This window comes from Triturus cristatus, chromosome 3_2 (assembly GCF_964204655.1).
Source record: "Triturus cristatus chromosome 3_2, aTriCri1.1, whole genome shotgun sequence".
Classification (NCBI taxonomy): Eukaryota; Metazoa; Chordata; class Amphibia; order Caudata; family Salamandridae; genus Triturus; species Triturus cristatus.
In genome coordinates, this window is record NC_140584.1 from 792,016,710 (window position 1) to 792,040,967 (window position 24,258).

Genomic DNA, 24,258 nt, shown 5'->3' on the forward strand with positions numbered 1-24,258 from the left:
CAGGGCAGGGGAGGTAGGGAATCCCGTGCATTTCAAATCCACTGTCTAGAAGCTTCTCGCGACATCCAGAACCAGGCCACCAGTGTATATAAGAAGGACTTCAGAGACTAACCCTTCAGTACACTTCTGGACTGGAGATACTCTGCCAGGAAGAAGGACTGCTGTGCTGCTGAATGGACTGTCACTCTGCTGGACTGCCACTTGGAAGGTGCTTGTGCTGACCTGCGCATGCCCCACGGCATGGAGGCACAGTCATCATTCAATCTGGGGTACTCCAGGAAGACCAAAGAAAAAGTCTTAAAATACAGGCTTGGAATTCTCCCAGCCATCCGCACCTTTCACCTTGGCAGAGGAAGAAATGTGGATAAACATGCAGATAATGTTGGAACGGCACTGACAACATGGAACATGTAATCTTCTCCTGTACCGAAATAAAGGAGGAAAGGACAGGATTACTTAAATCCCACTTTAATGAATGAGGGATTCAAACCCGGAGACAGGCTGTGATTGCATACTCCAAAGACCCGCGGCTAAGCGAAAAGCTAGTGAAATTCCTGTCACTAGTAGAATCAAAGCAAGGGAGAGCGGTGCCACGCGTAAATGCAAGAACCACCTAAAAAAGCTTTAATCTACATAATCGGAGACTTAGAGCACAGACTTTTGAACATCTACATAAGAAGTTGAACAATAGCGCCTTTTCATCAGAGTCTTTTAATTTTTTTAGAATTACACTTCTCTTGTCTTTTTAACGTGTATTTTTGTACTGGTTTTAATTAATCGAAAACACATTTTTTTTACTTGCTGTTATGCTGGCCTGCTGCCCCCTTGCCTGGGGAGGAGGAACTGGAGTGGCTACCCATCTTGAACCCAGGACCACAGAGTGACTCAAAGGTTTAGTTTGTTGGCCTCCTGATCTGAGACCCAGGGATATAAAAGGCTCCCTACTAGTTCTTGGACCCATCTTCAGCAAATTCCTGACCCCCAAAGGGTGCTTCTAAAGTCCTGGTACCTTTATGTGGCTCAGTGGGCTTTCCGCGAACGCAAACAAGTCTATTCCCACTGGAACCATACCCCTCACACCGAAAATCAGTGCGAGCCGCCACTAGTCCATCTCTTCGCACAATAAGCAAGGATCATTGCGGAAGACCACCAACACAAAGCTTCCACCAGGCTGCCCGCAACACCAAGCCTCCTCCTTGCGCCACACCAGCCAATGTCAATAATACTCTCCATGTCTCCTGCGCCCCTCTCCAATGCAAACGAGACTCTTGGCACACAACTTGAAAAGGTAAACCTTCAGCGGGACTAATCTGAGACTCTATCCGATCACGCTCCATCGCGGTTGGCCTGAACTTTTGACTTTGACCCAGTCCAGCAAGACCAGATAGGTGCTATAAGGCAATTTATTCATAACTCCGATACTAGTGGTTGGATGTTTGCCGTTTGGGTCTTGCTTTATTTAGTCTGGGTTCTTTTGATGTGGTGTTTTCAGGGTTTCATTGAGTGATGGGTTAAAACATCCTTGTTTATAATAAAAACGTTCACTGTGCATAATGACGTCACCATCTGTCAATAAATATTTAGTTCAAATTCATATATTTACATCATGATGCAAAAACATGGCCTAGAACAAAACATATACTGACAGATGATGTAGTCATTATGCACAGTGAACTTTTAAATACAATATTTTGTTCTAATTCATTTGTTTACATCATGATGTAAATACATGATTGAACAAAATATTCATTGACAGATGATGAAGTCATTATGTGCAGTGAAGCTCTTTTATTATAAATAGGGATTTTTTAACCTGTGACTTAATGAAATAGTCATAAATATGGCGATATAAAGGTATATGAAGTACAGTATATTCATATGTGATGTAAAGGTGTTTTAAAATTCTCTATTTTCTTCAAGTCTAATTACTGTACACCATTAAAATGTGATTTTTTTTATACAGGATTTAAAAAAGATATCAAAATAAAATTGCCTTTTATGTATGTTGTTCTAACCCTGAGGAAGTCTTTTTGATGAAACGCATTGACTACATTTGAATTGCCCTAAGACTACATTTTAAATTTTACTAAAGAAGATAAAAATTCCTCTGTCAAAACTAGGAAGGTGGACATATATGAATAAATATTTTTTTTCAAAAATAAATCTGCGGAGTCTGTGCATCATGTTAGATAAGAACTAAAAAAGTGGGAAACCATATAACTTTGTATACTGAAATGTTGAGCTGGATCACAGGAGTTTTATAAAGTGTACAACTATGTTATGTGGGATATAAGTCACTACTTGGGGACTATTCTATGATGTCCCATATTAGAAAATATAATATAACATATTCAACACCATTTTGTCTTTCAATTCTGAAACCAATGAAGCAATCAAAAATGTATTCAGCCACCCATGTCTTCTGTGATTTCCTTCACCAGCTGTTACTGTTTTTTAAATGACTGCCTTGTTCATTGAAATTGATTGACTCTGCATTGACTGTCATAGTAGCAAATACTCAAACCCCTTTCGAATGTTGCCATGTAGACTTCTAAGAGCTGAAAAACATAAGCCAAATCATAATATATTCTACAATGAAGTTTCAAAAAGGATTCCAATTTTCTCAGTGCTCCTGCTGTAGGCAACTTATCCAACCGTTTACTGTGAAAGATTCCTTGAAAAGGACAATGGCAGAAGATCAAAAAGAAGTTGGTGAAAACAATTTTACAATACAATTGAGAGGGTAGGATGATGAACAAATTAGTTGATAAAAACGGTAATATAATGAAGAATGACTTAGAATTGAAAGTGATTTATCAACATAACTATTGTAAATAAAATGAGGATAGCTCTTCAACTTGAAGTGGAAGTTTTATTCTCAAGAGGCAGCTCAGACACCCAACCAGCATGGCCAGGCAAGGAAACAACTGCCAACTGCCATTCAATAGAATATTGAGCACGAGAGTGTGGAATACAAGACATGTCATGGCAACATGAGCCTGGCAGCACAAAGCGAGCTTTCAAGGAGTTACACAAGTCATAACACTCCTCCTTTGCTTCCACAGAAACATTTAAACTTAACATAACATTCCATAATATATTAAATTACCAAAATAACCCCATATAAAATAAAATGGGGTATAAGAAAATAAGAGGTTTTAAGGCGAAGAAAACAAGAGGCCTATATATAAAAGAGGTTAAAGAGAGAAGAAAACAACAACCCAGAGAAATAAAAGATGACCCAAGAACGTGAGGGCAACCATGAGGACCCAAGTTATGTAAAACACAGATCATATTATACCCACTCCTTCCCTTGATGACCTAATCACAGACATAATGCTTCAAATATTCTGGCATCCTACGTTCCCTGGACACCCTTCCCTTCTGACAGCCCTCCCTTGGTTCAGATAAAGATCTCTCGGCAGTAGCGGAACAGTCAATTTCTTTGTTCCTCTCACCGGTCTCCTGCCTTAGAGGTGTCCAATTTGCCAACCCTGCACCAGCCACCCGAGGATTCTGCAGACACTTCCCCTGTTTTTGGTACAAAGCCACCCTCCTAAGATTCCTGGGGGCAGATTTATGTTTCCTGGCGTATCCCTGCAAATCAGCAGGGATGCGCCAGGAAAGATGCATCACGTAAGTTTACCCTTGCGCCACCACAGATGCGCCGCATTTACAATGCAGCGCATCGTGGCGCAAGGATAAACAGATGCGTGACGCATCTGATGGCGTAAGGGCGGCGCATTGCTGGAGTCGTGTCGCAAGCACGACGCAACTCCAGCAATGTTTAGGGGCTGCCCATACCTAACATGCTGCATCATGCCTTACGCCTGCTTCAAGCAGGCGCAAGGTTTTGACGCAGCAGCGTCGGAAAAGTGACTGAGTGAAATCTTGTAGATTTCACTGCGTCACTTTTCCGAGGCTTTTTCCGATGGAACGCCCACCCTGCATACATTAAACCTGACGCAGGTTTAATGTGGCACAGGGCTTTACACCGTGACGCATCTCCATAGATGCGTCACGATGTAAATAGGGCGCAACGTGGCTCAGGGTTTACGCCCCCGCTGTGTCACAAAAGTGACGCAACGGCGGCGTAAAAGTGGCGCAAGTCTAACATAAATCTGCCCCTTGGTTTCTCCATTTTGTAATTTGACCCAACTTCCAACTACAGACCTCACCTGAAAAGGACCCCAGAATTTGTTGAAGCCCTTAATACAACCCCCAGGTGTGACTTTTACCATGTCACCAGGCTGAATGTTCCTATTCCCACCAACAACAGTTTTGTTGGGTTGCAAAGACAAAAGATTTGTGAAATTTTTATGCAACCAGGTGGCCACCATTTTGGTGCCAGCCTGCCTTCTCCTCATCAATTGAAATGTCGATGTGTCCATCCCTTGATGTTCTGTAGTGTGATACACCCATAACATCTCCCTGATTGCACGCTGCACAGGCATTTTGGAATTTAATGCTAACTGCATAGTGCCTTTCACCAACCTATTTACTCTCTCACACAAACCATTACCCTGCAGGTTGTAAAGAGATGTACACATATACCTCAAGCCGATTTTGTCAAAATAGTCTTTCATTTCTTTTGATCTAAGTTGTGTGCCATTGTTCACAAGAAGAATAGCTGGGATACCTTCCCGCCTGAAAACCTCACTTAAAACATTGATGGTGGATTCTGTGGTAATGTTTCTCATGGACACCACCTCCACCCACCTCCACCCAGCATCTACCAAAACAGTGTCTGCTAGCCTAGACAGGCAATCCTCTGCGCTGTTACCCCATCCAGGTACATGTTCCACCTTACACATGAAATCTTGTATCCTAACAGCAAAGTGTGCTAGCCTACCAGAACAGTTTTTTGTGCCATCAGGACCTAAAACTTTGATAAAGGGTTTATGGTTGGTTCGCAAAGTGAAGCAATACCCCACAAAATCACTCTAAAGTGTTTAGTGGCCCAAGCAGATGCCAGTGCTTCACATTCAATAACTGAGTAATTCCTCTCAGCCTCAGTCAACAAACGTGAAGCAAATGCTACCGTTTTCTCATGCCCAGCATGTTTCTGTGCTAAAACTGCACCAATGCCCACAGCACTGGCGTCCACCGTCAATATGGTGGGTAACCCAGGAGTGAAAGGTGCTAAAATGTCAGCCTGTGCTCTCTTTTATAAGATTAAAAGCCTTGTAAAGCCATGTAAATTACTTGCCTTTCCTTAGTAATTTTTATAAAGGTTCCACCTCGTGTGCGAAATCTTGAACAAATTTGGCATAGTATTCAACCATCCCCATAAATGATCTCAATTTGTCCCTATCATCAGCCACTTTGACTTTGATAATGGCACTGACCATATCGTACTAGGGTTGGATCAGGATGTCATTCTGAAAAAACACCACTCGATCAATACCCTTTAAAATTTCACTTATAATACGTTGAAATGCACTGGCTGCCGAGCATATACCAAACGGAAGTTTGTTAAATTGGTAAGTGCCTTTAGTTGTAATGAAAGACATAAATTTTCTTGAATACTGGATGAAGTTTAATTTGATGGTACGAAATGCGTAAATCCAATATAGAAGACACTCTACCACCAGCCCAACATCAGGATGATCTCATTAATGGTGGGGAGAGGAAAACGGTCCATAATGATACTCTTGTTTAAGCTCCTTAAGTCCACAAAAAAAACGTAAAGAGCCATCTTGTTTTTGGGTGATAATAACTGGAGACAACCATTCAGCTGCCTCCACAGTTTCAATGATCTTATCATCCAGCATCTGCCTGATTATATCTTTGACCTGGTCTCTGGCTGCCATCGGAATTCTTCCAGCAACATGTTTGATAGGTGCAGAGTCCTTCCTCAGTCCAATTTTATGTAGAAATCCAATGGCTTTCACCAATACAGTGTCAAAAACGTTTGCATGAAGTTGTAAAATACTTTGCAATCCAGTGTCATCTACACTCATAACCTTTTGCTCTGCTCTTGGGTCCACCCTAATGTTGAGATCATACTAGTGAACCCATCCTAAAATAGCAGGACCTTCTGCAGTAATGTAAACCTTTCCTTTGGTCTGTCTTTCAGCAAATTTAATTTCTGCTTCCATGTACCCCAGAACTCTAATACCTGCTCCCTGATATCCCTTCAGAATCACATCAGAGGGAATTAACTTTGCATCCTTCCACGCCGAATCACACAAGAATTTTTTAACAATGGTATATGGTGATCCTGTGTCCAGCATTAAGGATCTTATCTTCCCATTGATATTAAAATCAGCTTTGGGGTGAATCCTGTTCCTACATAAGTCAGAGGAACATTCCTCCCCTTTGACCATCATCACCCTGACGTCATTATCCTCCTCCTCCTCCACTACCGCTATCTATTTTCCAGAAGCCTTGCACATACAAGCATAGTGTCCCTTCCTTCCGTACTTATGGCACTCCTTGCCCTGCGCAAAACAATTTTTTGAGTCTGCCAAGTAAAACGTTCTACCACCTCTATGACAAAAGTATGTGGACCGTTTTTGCGAGGGAGACACCGTGCCCTTACTTGTGTTTGGTTTGCCACTGCTAATGCTCCCCTATTAGGTTAGTTGTGCATCACATTCACCCCCTCCAAATCACTTTGTAAAGTGGCTACCTCCAACCCTTTTTCTTGTTGAATGGACATTTCCCTCATGTATTTTTCTGACTCCTCTACAACTTTTGCAATAGTAATAGCTTCTTTTAAAGTGGGATTACTGGCCACCCACAACCTGTCTTGAGCCTTCTTGCTGTAGCACTGTACAATTAATTAATCCCTAACCATTTCATCTTGCATTGTACTACATTGGCAATTCGTTGATAACTCCCTTAACCGTGACACAAATTCGTCAATAGATTCATTGACCTTTTGTGGTTGAATGTAGAATTTGTTCCTGAACATAACAATATTCTCTTGCTTTGCAAATCTAGTGTGCAACCTAATAATGAAATCTTTGTAGACATCATGCACCTCATCCCCCGTACCTGGAAGATATTTGAAAATATGTTGCCCCTCCTTTCCTAATGCACCTAGCCACAAAGCTTTTTTACGTACTGCTGGAACTCTTGTACCATCTAACGCCACCAAATAGTTTTCAAAACAGTTACACCAATCCTCTCATTGCATGGATGGTTCCCTAGCCAACATGAGATAAGGTGGTGAAGCAGTGATAGTATTGGCAATATCCTTGAAGACACATAAGATATACTCCACTATCTCAGTCGTACCACAGCAGAATAACTCAAATAACCAGGAAGTTGCTAATACACGCACAGCTTAACAAACATCAGCTCTGTAAAATAATAGGAAATGTAAATGAACAGACATAATAGACCCTTTGCAATTAAGAAATTGAAAGGTGCGTGTATCACCGGTATTGTACGCAGACCAGCTCTTGAAGAGGTGCGTGATACCACGATTTCAGGCTGACAAGTTCTTTGATAACAGCCGGTGTGCGTTTCACTGTTAATGCATGCAACTAAGCTCTTTGGTAATATCCGGTATGCGTGTCACCGCAAATGAAAGCAAGCACACCCACCGAAGAGGTATGCGTGTCACCGTAAACTCAGGCTGACCATCTCTACAATAACAGCAGGTGTGCGTGTCACCTCAAAACAAAATGCCTGCACACACATTGAAGAGATGATTTGACTGACGCAGTGAAGTTGAAACCTAATGCAAGCAAGTATTGGTGATACGCCTTTGCCCCTTTAAGGAAGACTTGGAAGTGTGGAGGCTCGGTGTGCGTGTCACCGCTGAAGTAACCCAGGGTTAGACCGCCCCTTTAAGAACTTCCAAATGGGTGTGTGCGTCAAACTGCCTAAATGACGATCACCCACTCACTCCTCTACGGACAGTTAGATCAGGTGAAGAAAGTGTGCAAACAGGCAGCCTGTCCCGGATGCAGGTGAGCTGGGTACTCTTATATATGCTGCTGAATGGCTGCGCACCAAGAACATGGCCTTTTAGAAACGTAGTACAGCCCACAAAGAGTATTGTTGTCAATGTACCTCAGCCAGCAGGATATCTTACGTGGTATTATCCTCAAGTCCAAAGAACACTTCCAGAGTGTTCGCGATGTGGCGCAGCCCCAGGGAAATGTCACAATACATATTGTAGTGGCGCGTGGATTCACCAGGGTAGTCTGCTTCTCTGCCTCCTGTCAATGCCTGGCTCAGTTTCCTCAAATTGTCACCAAAATCTTGTAAAAAAAGCGAGGACAGCTTCAAGTAGGAGCTTTATTCTCAAGAGGCAGCACAGACACCCAAGCAGCCCGGCGAGGCAAGGAAACAACCGCCAACTGCCACTCAATGGAATATTGAGCACAAGAGCGTGGAATACAAGACATTTTATGGCAACACAAGCCTGGCAGCACGAGGCGAGCTGTCAAGGAGTTACACAAATCATAACAATAACCTGATGGTTGTCTTTATTCGCACACTCAATTGCAGAGATTTTTGGGTGGAATTTCAAACATACACAAAGTGAACATTGAACGAACAACTGACAGACACTTTTACCCTTTCTCTACTATAAGTCAATTAGTGGTGATTTGACTACACATCCTAAAAGAGTCAAAAACTGTCCTATTGAACATTTTGTAACATGTACTATGGAGGGGGCTACAAATAGTTTGGAATACCCTTTTGGTCAGACTGTGTTGGCTAGATATCAGAGAAGTTTAAGGCATGAATAACAATGTCTCACATCTGCGTTTTCAAATTTGTGAGGTTATGCAATTGAAGGGAGGAGAAGATTTTCGTAGAAAGATAGTGTTGGTGGGTAGATTTTTTACAAACATTATCCAGAAGGTCTGAATAATTAGCAGATTTTTAATTTTTATCTAAAATTAACTATTTATATGGACTACAGATATTATGGTAGACAGGCTAGTTGGAGGATGTGGAGAAGCAATTTAAATATATAAAACGGCAATAGGCATTAGTAAAATTGAGACTGTTTCATTTCCACATGATTCATGGTTATGGGAATTTTGCATATGATGGATTGCTTATACAGTGGCAGTTGGGGTGGTGTTTAAAAAGAACAGCAAGAGAGACAAACAATATGTAAATCTGTTTTGCAATTGTGCAGTCCGTGGTTATTTGAACCTTATGGGTTATACCTTTGCATGTTGATTACATTTTCAAAGACATCTGCAGGGTATTGCATCTTTTGAGAGATTGTAGTAATCTAATCGTGTTTATTTTATTTTAGAGAACACCGAATTTTAATCTTGCTGCAAAAGGAGAGAGAGTCCCAAAATGTCCAGAGGATTTACATTAATAATGTATACTTAACTTTCAATGGATAATAGTGATTTATGCATTAGAAGAAGCATTATGGAAATCATTTATAATCAACATCTACAAACAGTGAAATACATTTGTGATCCCTATAAGCAGTGCCTCTCCTATTTAATAATGACTCCCTGTCAAATATAGTATGGACTGCAACATTTTACAAATGTCTTTCTGGAATGCATCTGGCACTTAAGCCTTACTTTGAATCCCCCACTGTCTCTTTACTCACTGGAGAAATATTATTGATGCTCCTTTCAGGTACAAGATGGGTGAAATACAGAGTCTCGATACATACTTACAATACACACAGACATAACATTGAGAGAATGCACAGAATATAGCCTCGAGTTAGAGAAAGTCACATTTAAAAGATGGCTAGAGAATACTCTCGGTCCGATCATAGAATCTGCCATATTGGACAAAATAGTTTTTGAGGTAATATTAACAAAAATGGTGTATCACTTGGTAGGTGAATCGTATGTATCAATCAAAAAAGGAGACACTGTTCCAAAGAAGTAGAGAAAAAAGGAAACTAAAAAAGCATAAGAAAAGAGGGTCCTAGGCTATATAAGACCCAAGGGTTGGAAGGGGAAGCAGAGCTTATTTTCTCTTGTTGCCCTCACACACCCCGGAAGGTGTCATGCTTCATCATCGGGCATTTTGCTCCTCGTCGGGCCGGCGCTGCAATGCCCTACGGGTCCCCCGAAGGGTCACTTTAGCAGAGATCTTTTTAGAGAAAACGCCATTTGGTGCATGCGGGTGTGTGGTTTGGGTCCTAAAATTAGTAGTGGTGCAGTCATGTGTGTGACGTGATGGATTAAAATTGTCTAAGGGTTGCTCAAAAGGTATTGTTTAATAAAGACAAGGGAATGGCACCCTTGGAAGCTAAAAAAAACCCCGTAGGTTAGGTGTTACCCTAGTGGGGTTAATGTCCCATCCGGTAACTACAATGTGGTCAATGTGGTCGACATGATTCGTGCCCCTGCGGTCCAAACGGACCCGTGGCGCTTCCTCAGGACCAACTAAGAAGTGTAGTGTGCATAAAAGTGATCTGGAGATAGTACCCGCAGTGTATATCCGGGCATACAAGGACAAAATGGCCCTGCTATCTGTTCTGTCAGATTGAAAGTTGCTCCTGGATATAAGCCTAGGTAAACATGAAAAACAATAGAAAAGAAAGAAAAAGCGATATGTCAAGGTTTAGGGTAATTTTGCCCCAAAACTGTCCTTAAACTGTACACAAATAGATAAAGACTGAATACAGGATTGCGGTGTACATGAAACACAAATTCCACTCACGAGTGACTGGGAAAGTGGGGTCTCAACGATAAGCAAAACGGATGACCATCCACAGGATAGGCATCCTGGTATGGGTGGCCTCCCGCCGCCGATCGGAGTCACCCACTCATCCCATAAATCTCCCGTGGAAGGTCTGATAAAATCCAGAGCACGCAACATTGTTGTACAGGTGAGTATTCAACGGCGAAAGAGTGGGGGTGATGACAGCTCATCTCCCATTTGTATCTGAGCCACACTACAGAAACCCCACAAGTACATATCACACCACTCACCTAAGTATAAAGAGTAAGTTGCTCCATAGTGAGTAATGGCATATTGATAGATTTAGATCCTGTGGTCTAAATATAGGTAAAGTCAGCGACTGGTACCCTAGATAAGCCTTGAGTTTAGTGTTACTTACAGTTTTGCTCTGATGTGGCCTCTGACAAACCTACCCCAACCGTCCTCCTGTCTGGAATGGAACCGCGTCTGGATGTAGGCTCCATTTGTAGTCCCGGCAAGTATCGTTAAGGCGGTACCTGTATCCGGTCAAAATCTGTAACAGGTGTGTGTTCGGGTGTATTTTAGATGATGCGCATGCGCGAAGACCAGACAAACGGTCTTCGCACATGCGTGGCCAGTGTGGGACTACGTTTTCTCTCGTCTGCCTGTTAAAGAACGTATAGATTACACAGTAAATTCAAAGTACAATACAGTGATGGGATTTCCATGGGGGAGTGGTTCTTTAACAGATGTAGGGTGTCATGTCAATCTAATTGGGGACATATTGTCTGCATGTATAGAAACCTCCCGATTGTGTGCATGTGTAGTGCCACGGTAGCTGATTATAAGCACATGCGCGGTAGACGCACGTGTGTATGTGCCCTCGTTTGCTAAAATAAAAGTTGCATATTCCAATCCGCAGGCCATGTTGGCAATGGGTGTGCGGAGACCGATGCGAGGAGGGGGAGAGGAGGATATTAGAGGGGGGCAAATGTGTGTTGCGGTTCAAAACACAATACCTGATTGTGTACAATGCTACCGGTCATCTAATGATAGTAGATATAGACGACCTTGCTCGACAAGCGGGGTCAGGTTGTATTGATAGTCTATAAAGGTACATGATAATCAGATTAATTGTCACGATGAGGCGGTCACCCTGTCTCATGAGGTACTCCGTATAGTGATGAGCTTGTATGTGAACTCCTCGGGGAAATAGCGTGGTATGACGTTATCTTCCCTGATAACCACTGTGCACAAAACAAAGATCATAAACGGTTAGCCCCTGAACAAAAATGTATGCACCCAGACTCTCATTATTGAGTATGTCATTATAAAAACTTACATCCAGGACTGTATCAAAGAAGGGGTAAAAGGAGACCTAGTGTGTTACTCAAGAGGGGGGAATGTGGCTTGTATGTGTGTGGCTAGAGATGTATATAGCTGGCATATCGACTGAGTGATGTCTAAAGATTGTAATAGATTTACAGTTCAGTCCATGGTATCTTATCATTGAGACCTTGTTCATTTGTTCGTAGGCGGTGTACCCATCGTTGTTCTCGGCGTAGTAAAGAAATACTACTCCACAGCTGGATACTCTCCAGTATTGTCCATCTGATGTAATCACATGAGTGGCCTTTCTCGATAAAATGATTAGTTAGTCTCGTGGCCGTTCTGCCCCACCTGATTGTGCTTCTGTGTTCACTGATCCTCATTTTAACCTGTCGTGTAGTCATCCCAACATAGCGGAGTGCGCACGGGCAGGTAATGAGGTAAACACAATTCTTGGTGTTACAGTTCGTGTGTTTCCGTTGATCCCATGTGAATTTGTCAAGATCGAGGGATGTGGTGTGTTTGGTGAAAGGGCACACACTACACATCCCGCAGGGGTACTGGCCTTTCACAGCAGGGAGATCCCATAAGGTAGGTTCCTGTCGGTTAGTCTTGGATCGTGGCCTGGTGTTGATCAATTGGTCACGTAAGTTTGTGGTTCTCCTGAACGCAAATCTCGGGCGTTCTATCGTAAGACCACCCGTATTGAGAATCCTCCAGTTGCGATTCACAATGTTCTTGATTTTGTTCGATAGTGGTGTGAAAGTTGTCACGCATGAGATGATGTTATCAGCTTCCTTGGTCCTGTCCTCCAACATTGCTTGGCGATTATTATTCCTGGCTCGTTTACGTGCTTGCTTCACAATCGTCTCCGGGTAGTTCCTCTGTTCGAGGTTCTTCGTCAGGGTATTGGCCTGGGTGTCATATTCGTGGATGTTACTACAGTTCCGGCGGATTCTAAGAAATTTTCCATAGGGTAAGTTTTCCTCAGTGCTTTTGGATGATGGCTATGGAAACTCAACAGGCTATTGCGGTCAGTTGCCTTTCTGTAGGTGGTGGTGTGGAGTTTTCCTTTCTCCAAAGAGATGAGGAGATCCAGGAAAGGAATTTCTTTCTCACTCTCTGTTTTGCTGAAGCGTAAGTGGGGGTTCAGATTGTTTATCCACTCATAAAATTCTTGGCAGGTGTCAGCATCCCCTTTCCACAGGATGAGCACATCATCGATGTACCGTTTCCAGGTAACCATTTTTTCTTTGTAGGGATTGTTGTCCGTGAAGATGTTACTGGCCTCAAAGTGTGCCATGTACAATCCCGCCAGGCTCGGCGCGAATGTGCTCCCCATGCTAGTCCCTTGTATCGTATGTATACACAACTGGCAATAAATCATATGGGGGAAAAATGTATCCCGTGCATGGACCTCGAATGTGAGGACAATGCTCTCTACGGCAGCACAATCAGAAATGTGTCATCTGTTAAAGTGGTCACTTCAAGATGCTTGAAATTCTTTCTGAATTTGCTTCTGTTTATGACACTGGAAGGGTTGCACACGTTTAAAACATCAATTTACAAAAAATGCCCAATATGCTTTAATGAATGTTTATTGAGATTGCTGCTTATGATCTGGTCTTGCCCACACAAAGAAGACTACTGGGCATCAATTTATTACCATATTTTGGAGTAATAGGGCATAAGATAGAGCAAAATGAGTAATTTACCAAAACAAGTTAGTAAAATAATCCTCTTAGAGATGCTTGTCCCACGATCACTAATCACTCAGAAATGGAAAGAAAAAGACCCACGGTTTCTCCCAGTGGACCCAAATAATGTTAAGACCAGCGGTGCTAGTATTTAGCTCTGCAGTACACATAGGAACAATGGATAAATATGAAAGAATATGAGGTAAATTGGGGAAATATCTGAAAGCTCTTCTGTAGAACAAAATGGTTCATGCGTTATTTAAATCTATAATAAGAAGGAACTAAAATGCATTGTCACTTTAGAAGGGAAAACTTAAATAGCGATGCAGTAAATATTTTATATAAGTATATGTGTATGTGTTTATGTGTATGGTATTTCTTCATGGTAAAATTATATGGGTGTTCCTTATTTATTCCAACCCTGAATATTAATTAAATCTTGCACTTGACATGAGTAAATCACATTATCCATGTTGTGCAAAGGTTCCTTCAAAAGGTTTGGGATCAGCCACAAACTTGCATTATTGTGAATATTCAACTATTTAGGCAGTCATCCTTGACCAGAAGCATCTTTCATGTGTGAGCATGTTGACTCACACATGAAATATACCATATAAGTGTAATTTTGTGTCTGAATATATCCATTCACAAGTGCAGAGTGTTGTTGTGAATGAAAAATGTGACAAGCGTGAGTCTGCGCTCATCAGTGGAGGTAGTTACACACCTTAGATCAGTTTAAGTGGAAGAGTAAGTTGGACTCTGACTGTGCCAACCCTAGCCTTTCCTGATTGTACATCATAGTTATCACAGGAAGCGTTTCAGTTAGTGTTTTATTTGGTCAATTGTGGATGACAGGCTGAGCAGTGATTGTAGCGGGTTTGTTTTGGGGAAAATGAAATGCATATACTAATTTCTACATGTATCTAGAAATTCTGACTTCAATGAGTAAGTAATGCATAAGGTAATGCCTAAAGAATGATAAACCATTAAAGATAATGTGGTAACCCTGTGTCCCTCAGAACCTGGGTATTGGTACTATAATCAACAATTGGTTCTGCTGGGTGATACAATTGCTGTGTTTTGTGTAATCAAATACAAAAGCAACCATATATCCTAAATCAACTTTTCAATAAATGAAATTTTAAGACAACATATGTATGATAAGAACACACCAAAAAAGGACATGAGTTGTGAGAACACAGTACTTTTACTCTTTTCTTATTCACAAGAGAATTAAATATGGCTGTCACAGGCACAATTAAATCACGGCGAAACAAAGAAAGTGACTGTTGTGAAATTAGTTGACATAAAGTCACAAGTGAAGTCAGTGATGGACTATATACATGATATACATATGTGACATAGATAAATGAATTCTTTTAAATGTTTCTGGCCTAGATCCAATTTTGTAACATGAATTCACAAGACCCAATGATGATTTTTTAAGCCGGATCAAGGAGACTGTATGGACATGAATGACAATAGTGTTGACCCAGAAATTGCGCAGCTTGTCAAGCGTCAAGGCGGGTTTTCCTCAGGACTGTGGAAAACGATGCGGACAGCCTTTAAAGTTTAAATCAAAGAGGAGTCAGGTGTGTTCTATGTGTCAAAAATCAAGTATGCATCACAAATGGTAAGGACTTACCACATTAACAAGGAATCCGATAAATGGATTCTAGAGATGCGTAATGACTGACGGAGATCCAGTGCGGATGTCCTCCAGAAGATAGGGATCTATAGTGAAAAAGCCCAATGTTAATTAGGCTCACATATGGCTGGCTTATGTCATCACAAGGCTGATAGGAGAACTTACCAGGTAGTCCTACTTTAATGAAATGACATGGTTGGGATCCTAAAAAGGTATCCGGTATAAGCGTGAGTCAAGGGATTAAAGACATCCACCATCCGGTTAGAGTCTAAAGTTAAATAAAATGGAGGTATGTTTTAGAAAGCAGATTATTGCTGGTATACAAGGTGCGCATTACGAGGTATAGGAGCCTACCTTGTGTTGAGCAATAGCGGCCATAAAAATTGAAGAACTGAAGACATCCACCGTCCGGTTGGAGTCTAAACAAAAGTGAGCACGGCAGTTGTTTCCGTCAGTCATTATGCATCTCTAGAAGAGTACAGTACTTCAGAGTGGTAAACACAGTAAAACTATATGTGGTAAGACACATATAGTTTTACTGTGTTTACAACTCTGAAGTACTGTACTCTGGTTTTTAAACAACTTCCGTGCTGACTTTTGTTTAGACTCCAACCGGATGTTGGAAGTCTTCAGTTCTTCAATTATTCTAGCCGCTATTGCTCAACACAAAGTAGGCTCCTATACCTTTTAATGCACACCTTGTATGCTTAAAAAATCATCATTGGGTCTTGTGAATTCATGTTACAAAATTGGGTATAGGACAGTAACATTTAAAATAATTAATTTATCTATGTCACATATTTATGTCACATATATAGCCCATCACTGACTTCACTTGTCACTTTGTCACCTAAATTCACAACTGTCACCTTCTTTGTTTCGCCGCCATATAATTGTGCCTGTCACAGCCTTATATAAATAAATCTCTTGTAAATAAGAAAATAGTAAAAATACTCTCAACATATTAGGGACGCAAGCAATTAGTTAATCCACTCTTGGCTCATCATGCGGTCCATTTACCAATGATGACATTACAAAAGACTCATCTCGCCCTGAAGAAGGCTGTGTCTTGATCATCTAAATCACGTCTTTAAAAAAAACCAAATGAAATAAAGAAGAAACTTTTGGAAGAATACGCTTTGGACGTGGATTTTATAAAATATCTTGTTCCAATCTTTATTGTGGTGCACCTGTGCTGTTGTTTTTAATTTTTCATATTCCTGTATTGGAATCACACCGTGACAGTGGGTGTTTGTCAGTGTGCATATGCTTTTATGGGTAGTTCCAGATTACATTTATAGAAGTAAGGGATAGCAAGTTAGGTGCTTAGGTATATAGGGATCCAGTGTCTAGCCTCAATTGTTGATTATTGTAAAGAATGATAAAGGCATATAGAAACAAGATCAGAGGTTCTCGAAACAAGTATCTTGACCCTTTTGCAAAAAGGAAGAAGAATGCAGACTAGGGCATTGATGGAAAACCTAAGCAAGAGAAACATGTTAGGATGAGTCTCCATTAAGCAGACACATGGCGAGAACAGCATGCGTGTGTGGAGGTAGTCAGGTTTGACCATTTGCTCAAATGACTGTGTCAATGGTTGTGACTTCACAAAGCAATGCAGTTGTGTCATTGGCTGTTGCTTACGAATTGATGAGACTATCTTCAGGGTGCACATTAGAAAACAGTAGAAATGTTCAGTTTGCTTGATCAATATTGTATCTTCTCCTTCCAGGAATGTTCTGGAGATTGCTGTAAAAAGTGTTCCCTCGCCAACGGAGCCCACTGCAGTGATGGGCCATGCTGCAACACATCCTGTCTGGTGAGGCAGTGAGCCTTTATATTGAATATACCAGTTATAAATAAAGAGTAAAATAAGATTGTTTCTACGTCATGGGTACATATACAGATTATGCAACTTCTTGAGTAGTTCTTTCCCTGATGTAGAATTAATTGAATACAACTAAAATATTTAGACTAAATCCAAGTTTACATTATCTCAACATCCAGAGCTATAAAGGAAAACTAATGGTTCTTGGACACCAAGCTATATTGCACATTTTATTGCAGTGCTGATTTTCTCTTGCAATGCTACAATGACTCATTTGAAGCCTTTCTCCAATCCCCTTAAGTGTGACAGTGGGTTGTTCCTATTAACCCCAAGATACTCCTTTTTACCATGTCCCACGCGTGATGCATTGAGGCAAACTGGGTGCTGGGACACTAATTTTGTTTGTCAAGTATTTTGTTAATTGCATTGACATGTACATTATCTTCGAAGGTATATAGAATATGTTGCAAATTCCCTCTGAAAGGGATACCATCTCTAGTATGCAATACTGTTCTGAAAAGAGTTAATGATAAGTTCCATGTGTTCTTTATTTTAAGCATGCATGTATCGTATGTGTATAGCAAACTGTTTGTGACAAGACTGCACAGCTTGCTCCCCTTTGAACATACAGAACTTTTGAGTTGTTTCGGGGTAAGGGAAAGTTATGAATAGAGATTGTATTCTAAGATTTTCTTCAATCAAATATGACGATCCAACAATCATGACAGAGATGGTCTAGATCACTCTGTTTGCTTTCAATAAAATATTTTACAGAGCTTCTGTGATAATGAATCAGTCATCTTTGAGATGCAAATCTCAACTTGACGATATTTAGTGTGCAATTGTTCATGTCAATGGTGCCACAGGCTATTTCATATTTGCTTCATGGAAAATGTTCATCAATACAGTATGAAGAGTTTGCCTATGCCTTTGATGTTCTGCATTTCCAAAAATTATCTCGAAGCAGTCTTACTGAATCACCAGAGAACATTTTTAATGTACTTCCATTAGCTTGCCTGGCATTAATATATATGTGGTGCATTTTTTTTAAATTTCCAGTTTCTGCCCCGGGAATATGACTGCCGTGATGCTGTGAACGAGTGTGATATCCCAGAGCATTGCACTGGAGATTCTGCTCAGGTATGGTTTCTATCACTGCACCCTTCTGTTTTAGAAACATGTGGTATTTGGGGCAGCAAACAAAAAAGACCAAAGTTCTATTGTAACAGGTAACAACAATGTGGTATGCTTTGACAGGAAATGTGGTAGATCATTGATAAATTGTGCTTTGGAGAATCATCAAACTCACTCGATGAAGTGGAGGTGTGAAGCCAAATAAGCTCTCCTAAGGTAATTGTGGTACAGAATGCTTTTTTTAATGTTCTCTTCTCAAACCTCAGAAAACACATCAGCGTGTTTAAAGCTCTAAAGGCAAAGTGCTTATTAACCATCAAGGAAGCACTACAAAGACTAGCTGTAGATGTCTCATCTCCCCCATCATGCCCTAGAAGCATTACTGGATGTTTTGAAGATATGGAGTAGTAAAATCTTTGGTTACTAATTTAGAAATTAGTGCATTGTGGTAATACCTAGCCCAGATAGAGAAATGGTGCTCAGAGATGCTGTAACACAGATTTAAAAACAATTGTGATGAGGAGTTGTTAGTGCAGTTGGTTCTATAAGCGGAAAAATGGAAATAGTCATACTGTCTGCACAAAGTCAGTCCACGTATACTACACCAGAGAGAACCTCACACATTATTTATGTCGAGTTTAGAAGTCAGTATTTGGTTATTGATTGTATTGTAATACTGTGGGTTTTATGGCCCTCAGTGGATCACTTTGAATCTTGGATCCTGTGGCACTGAAAAGACTATTCTCACACTGACATTTATCACTGTGGTTCTCATAAACATCCACAGTCCATTACAATGGGAGCGTTTAGACTTCGATCTAGTTATCATAAACTCTACTAGGAAATCCTCCCAGTATTGGTGCTGATTTTTTTATCCAAATTTATTGCTCCTCAGAGATTGTGCGATTCGACAATCAGATAATGCGAATTGACAAACAGCACGACATAATCAGTGGATGCGAAAAGTGCAGGGGTAACTAGCAGTGCAACAAAGACTGTAGAGGCTGAAAGGTGGCTCCTCAATTTAAGTTTGTCTGTCAGATCACACATCTAGAACAACCACCACCTCTGCCACACTTCCAAGTCAGTGCTTTCCTAGCACATTGACAGCTTCGATTTTTCACCTATAACCTATCATAGCAGGAGCCGTGGTGAGAGAAAAAGAGGCTGAGCATAACTTACCTCTTGTGCATATCCCTATCCTGTGGCAGGTCCCTCAGGAAGTATGTACTCTGAACCTTGGCCCTTCATCCTCTGTAATTCTAACTACTTGCTGCCGACTCCCCACTGCACTGATGTGGATCCTGGAAATATATCCTCAAAATATGGCTACATTTCTTTCACCATATTGAACATGTCCGAGAAGCATTGGGAGTTTTCCCTCTTTTGAGGAACATTTTCTGTGTCTCTAGTCTACTACGTGTGTCTCCTGTTCTGGAGGATAAAATCCAGATGGATATCTTGGAAGCCTACAAACTACAAAATCCGTCAGGGGGTATTTCCTGTCGGGAGAAGGATATACCTACTGAGCAAACCGTTATTCATGGGGGCCGGAACTTCACAATTGACTATATTTTGTACAATCTTGGCATTTTGAGCTGTGTAATAGCTTTATGATGATAAATGCTCGAGGAAGTGCTCACTGGGTGCTAAGGGCCCCGTTACATATTGAAAGATATAACCCCCAGTATCAGAGAGTGGGTTGGAGCAGAAGAGCACTTATTGTCTTATCTGACACCAAATTGGTTAAAATAAAAGATCTTCTCCTCTCTGAACTTAACAAGGGCTGCAGGTCTAGACAATCTACCAGCAGTTATTATAAAAACAATTCCAAATTGGTGGGATAGGTTTTACTCAATGGTGTTCGTTCCATTCAGTCACTGAAACCGGTACCTACTGGAGAAGTGTGGCTCAATGATTAGAGCGGCAGACCCTGATGCAGAGATCTAGCCCGGGACCAGGGTTCAATTCCCCGCCTTGGTGGGTCTTATGCTCAAAAATTCCACGAACCTGATAATTCTCACCTCGGTGCCATTCCAATCATGGAGTCCCACTCTGCAACTCTGGGCAATAGCTTGCTTAATCTCCACAACGGCCCCCACAACGCTAAAGATGCCTGGCCTCCACCTTGGGGGTGCCCAGGAGTGGACGCCTCACAGGGAAAGCCAGGATGGGTTCCACAGCGGTATTCGTACAAGCGCCTTGAGACCCTTGCGGGTGAGTAGTGCGCTATACAAGTATCAATTTTTACCTTCCGGACAGCTGAAAAGGCGCAATAATTAAACTGATTTTTACAACCAATCTATTTGACAAAATGCTGTTTGTACATTTGAAGCAATGGCTAAGAAGCAGAAAATGATAGCCCTTTAGGTAGTTCGACTTTAAAGTATTAGTACGTTCCATCATTATGAGTTGGTCAGTAACTGTTGTGATGTATACTGCATGGGATAAAAATCTGCCTCCCCTGAGTCAGAATCTTTCGGGTGCGATAGTTACCATCCACTTACGAATTTCCCCCTAAAATTGGGAAATCACATGCAGTTGTTGGTGCTCATTTGCATGTCCCCGTATTTACCAAACAGTTATGCACAACAAATATCAACAATATGATCTTCCAAAATGTATACGGAGGATGCATCCTTTTTTGTAGTACTTATAGTTCTGACAAATGCAGTAACAGAAGTTACTTCAAGTATCAGAATGCAACTGCCTGCTCGTAATGAGTAAAGTGTAATGTATGATTCTACTGATTGATTTCCAAGTTGTGACTTTTTTCCAGCTGTCCCTTTTTATGTTCCACTGGCTACACTACAAAAGTGTTACTTCGCATATTTGTATCAGGGTGTTTTGAGGTCATTGCATGCCCCCTAACTTCATTTCTCTTCACTGATAGCATCTTGAAGCTTCCTTTGAGTTATATAAGTTTTGTACAGGCAAAGAGCATGAGTATATTAAAATCATACCCATTACGAGGACACTGAGATGCAGGCGCTGGCACTGGGATGGAAACATTGACACTAGGGCATGGAGCATGATGGTGGGTCTTTTACATCAACACAAGGGCACTGAAGCACATGCATTAACAATAATAGTGGAGAACTATCACTAACATGGGGATGCTAGATCAGTGTTAGTGACATAGTGACACTGACATGGAGACCCCAAGACACTCACATGAGGATGTAGACTGAGCCACTGATACAGGAACACTGTCATTGAGATCCTCACTGGCATACTGATAACTGGCAAGGGATTACTTAGATAGGAACATTGGGACAAGCACAGTGTGAAATCTAGGACAGAGGGAGAAAAGAACCCTGACACAGAGCCTCTGACAGTGGAATACTGACGTTGACTCTGACACAGGAGTAATGACATGATGGCACTGACACTGGAACACTCACAGTTATAAAATAAATCTCAGAACCAACACAAGACACTGACATGGGGAAACTGACAAAGTGAGACGGACAAGAGGGCATGGCACAGGTGCTTATATGGCGACATTTACAGGTGGGACTCTGACACTGTCATTGGGACACAGACACTGGAGCCTGGAATTGCCACTGAGACACAGATGTGGAAATACTGAGCTGGTTTCATGGACACAGAGCAAAGATAAAGAGTCATGTCCACAGCCACAGAGACATTGATACGGGAATACTCACATTGTAACACTGACGTGGTGACAGGCAAGGCAACACAGACACTGTCACATGGACGATGACACTGCGACTGTGGTATCTGGGCAACGATACTGAGTCAGTAGGACTTTTGGATACTTGGAAGACTGACACCGGAGTATTTACATGTGACATTGACACTGGACACAAACACTTATAAAGGGAACTTGAGAACTGATAAGGGTAGACTGAGATAAGGAGACTAACATGGGAAGACTGGGAAGACTGACAAGGTGACATGGCACAGGTACACTTATATGGCAACATTTAAATGGGCGACGCTGATGCTGGAGTAGGAACACTGGCATTGAGAACGAGGCACTGATCTGGGTACACTGGCTTTTCAACATGAACACAGGGCACTGATTCAGGGTCACAATCACTACCACAGATACATTGACAAAGGGACACTGACACTGAAACACTGACATATCAATACGACATGGCCTCACAGACCCAACCACAAGGGCCTAGGCCAAGCACACCATCACAGGGACAATGACATTGGGACACTCGCATCGGGATACTGATATTGAGGCATGGGGACAATGAAACATGGGGACAGTAACAAAGGTGATCCAAAACTGACACAAAGTAACAATGGATGCTGGCAAAGGGTAATGAACAAGATATGTATTCCAGGCTATGAGGACTGAGTCAAGGACGTCAAAGAGCATTCATAAGAGGGCATGGACATCTGAAAAAGTAAAGCTATGGTCATAGCTATATAACACAACCCTACAACAGTCCTCAGTGGCACCATCAATGCCAAAACTTGCACTGTACAAAACAACCTCTTTTTTCTTGTGGGAATAAAAACTGTACTGAATACTTGTTCAAAGGTCTATGACTATACATATCATCCATGCTCCAGTCCTGTATGTAAAGCCTGACTTTCACTCAACCATCCTGAGTATGGTGTTACTCCACTGGAAATCAGCACCCTCTTAATAAGACAGAGAAGGTGGCATTGCCAAATCACGAGTAAAGGTCTCAGCCCTCACTGATAGGAGCTTTGTATTTTTGGTGGCAGCTCAGGCAGTGCACATCTTTTGGTGTACCAGGACAGTAATGGATGGCTTTGCAGCAATGGATCCTGTTGGTCTGTAGTGAATAAGGATGTATCCTTATTTCATAAACATTCACCCACCTCTTCCAATTGGCCTTATGCGGAGGAGGCCAACTTCAGCCATTCCAGAAAGCTGGCACTTCCCCACCTCTGCTCAGGAGGGCAAAACTGAAGTCCCAGAATTCCCCCCAAAAAATACAACAGACTGTGGGTGACTCTCGTGACTTGTATCTAGTTGGTAGCTCTGTCCACTCTCTCACACGACCTTTGACAGAAAGCTACCACAAATACCCAGGTCTGCTGAGACACCATGACCTTTGTAAAGAATGGATCTTTTGGCAATATTGGCAGATTTTTATTGTTGCCGAACTGAATGTACTCATTTTATTGCACTCGAGAATGCAAGGCTTTATGCACCTGCCAGGATTCAGACCTGTTTCCACTTGGTCAGATGAGATCCCTGCATTGGACACAGCGTACACAGATAAAATAGCATTATATCATCCCTACTGATAAGTGCCATATAGTGTCTAAAAAAGTATAGCATCCCCTGTCTGGAAGTGTTGAGAGTTGTATAATAAAGTTATGGACACTGTGTGGGAAAGTATTAGTAATTTTTCAAAAATGGAGGGACTGGGAGCTAAGTTTAGGTGAGGTGCTGCACACAGGCTCCCGAAGTGGATTAAGAATCAGAGGGGTGTGCAGTTCCTAGCTGGACGTGTGGGGAAAGGGAGGTCTTTCTTCGTGATGCCCTCACACACCCCAAACGATGTCATGCTTCATCATTGGGCCTTGCTCCTCGTCGGGCCGGCGCTGCAATGCCTGACGAGCTCCCGTAAACAGGGCTCTTTGTTGGAGATCTTTTGAAGAAACCGTTGGGTGCGTGTGGGTGTGAGGGCTGGGTAGTGCACAGGTAGGTGAGATAAAATAGGTCAGGAGCAGTCCTACTCTGGTCTGGTTTATTTGTTTAGGTAGCTCGAGCCTGTTTAAAAGACAGTGTGTGGACCCTTACGTGGATTTAATGTTCCTCAAGGGCTGCCAAAGTGGAGTGGGTCAACATGTTTCATGCCTCTTTAGCCCCTAACGGGTCTAGCAACACTTCGTCAGGACCGTAAAGAGCTAAAATGTGAGTGGTGCACTACCGTCTGGTTCTGAAGGTATTATGGCTAGTGTCCATAAACGGCAGGCTGTACCCTAGTAGGCTTGTACTTGGGTAATTAGTACACCTGGTTAGAAGGGGAGAAAGGGAGAAAAAAGGGAAAACAGGA

The 24,258-nt window shown here is 41.8% G+C and overlaps 1 protein-coding gene across 2 annotated transcripts in view; it reads left to right on the forward strand.

Annotated features, from left to right (window-relative positions):
- Positions 1-24,258, forward strand: part of ADAM23 (ADAM metallopeptidase domain 23) — a 731,894-nt gene that overhangs the window by 568,212 nt on the left and 139,424 nt on the right. For both annotated transcript variants that reach the window (XM_085648912.1, XM_085648913.1), the window contains exons 17-18: positions 17,009-17,095; positions 18,164-18,244. In XM_085648912.1, the coding sequence (XP_085505038.1) occupies positions 17,009-17,095; positions 18,164-18,244 (168 nt within the window). The remainder of the gene's footprint in view (positions 1-17,008; positions 17,096-18,163; positions 18,245-24,258) is intronic.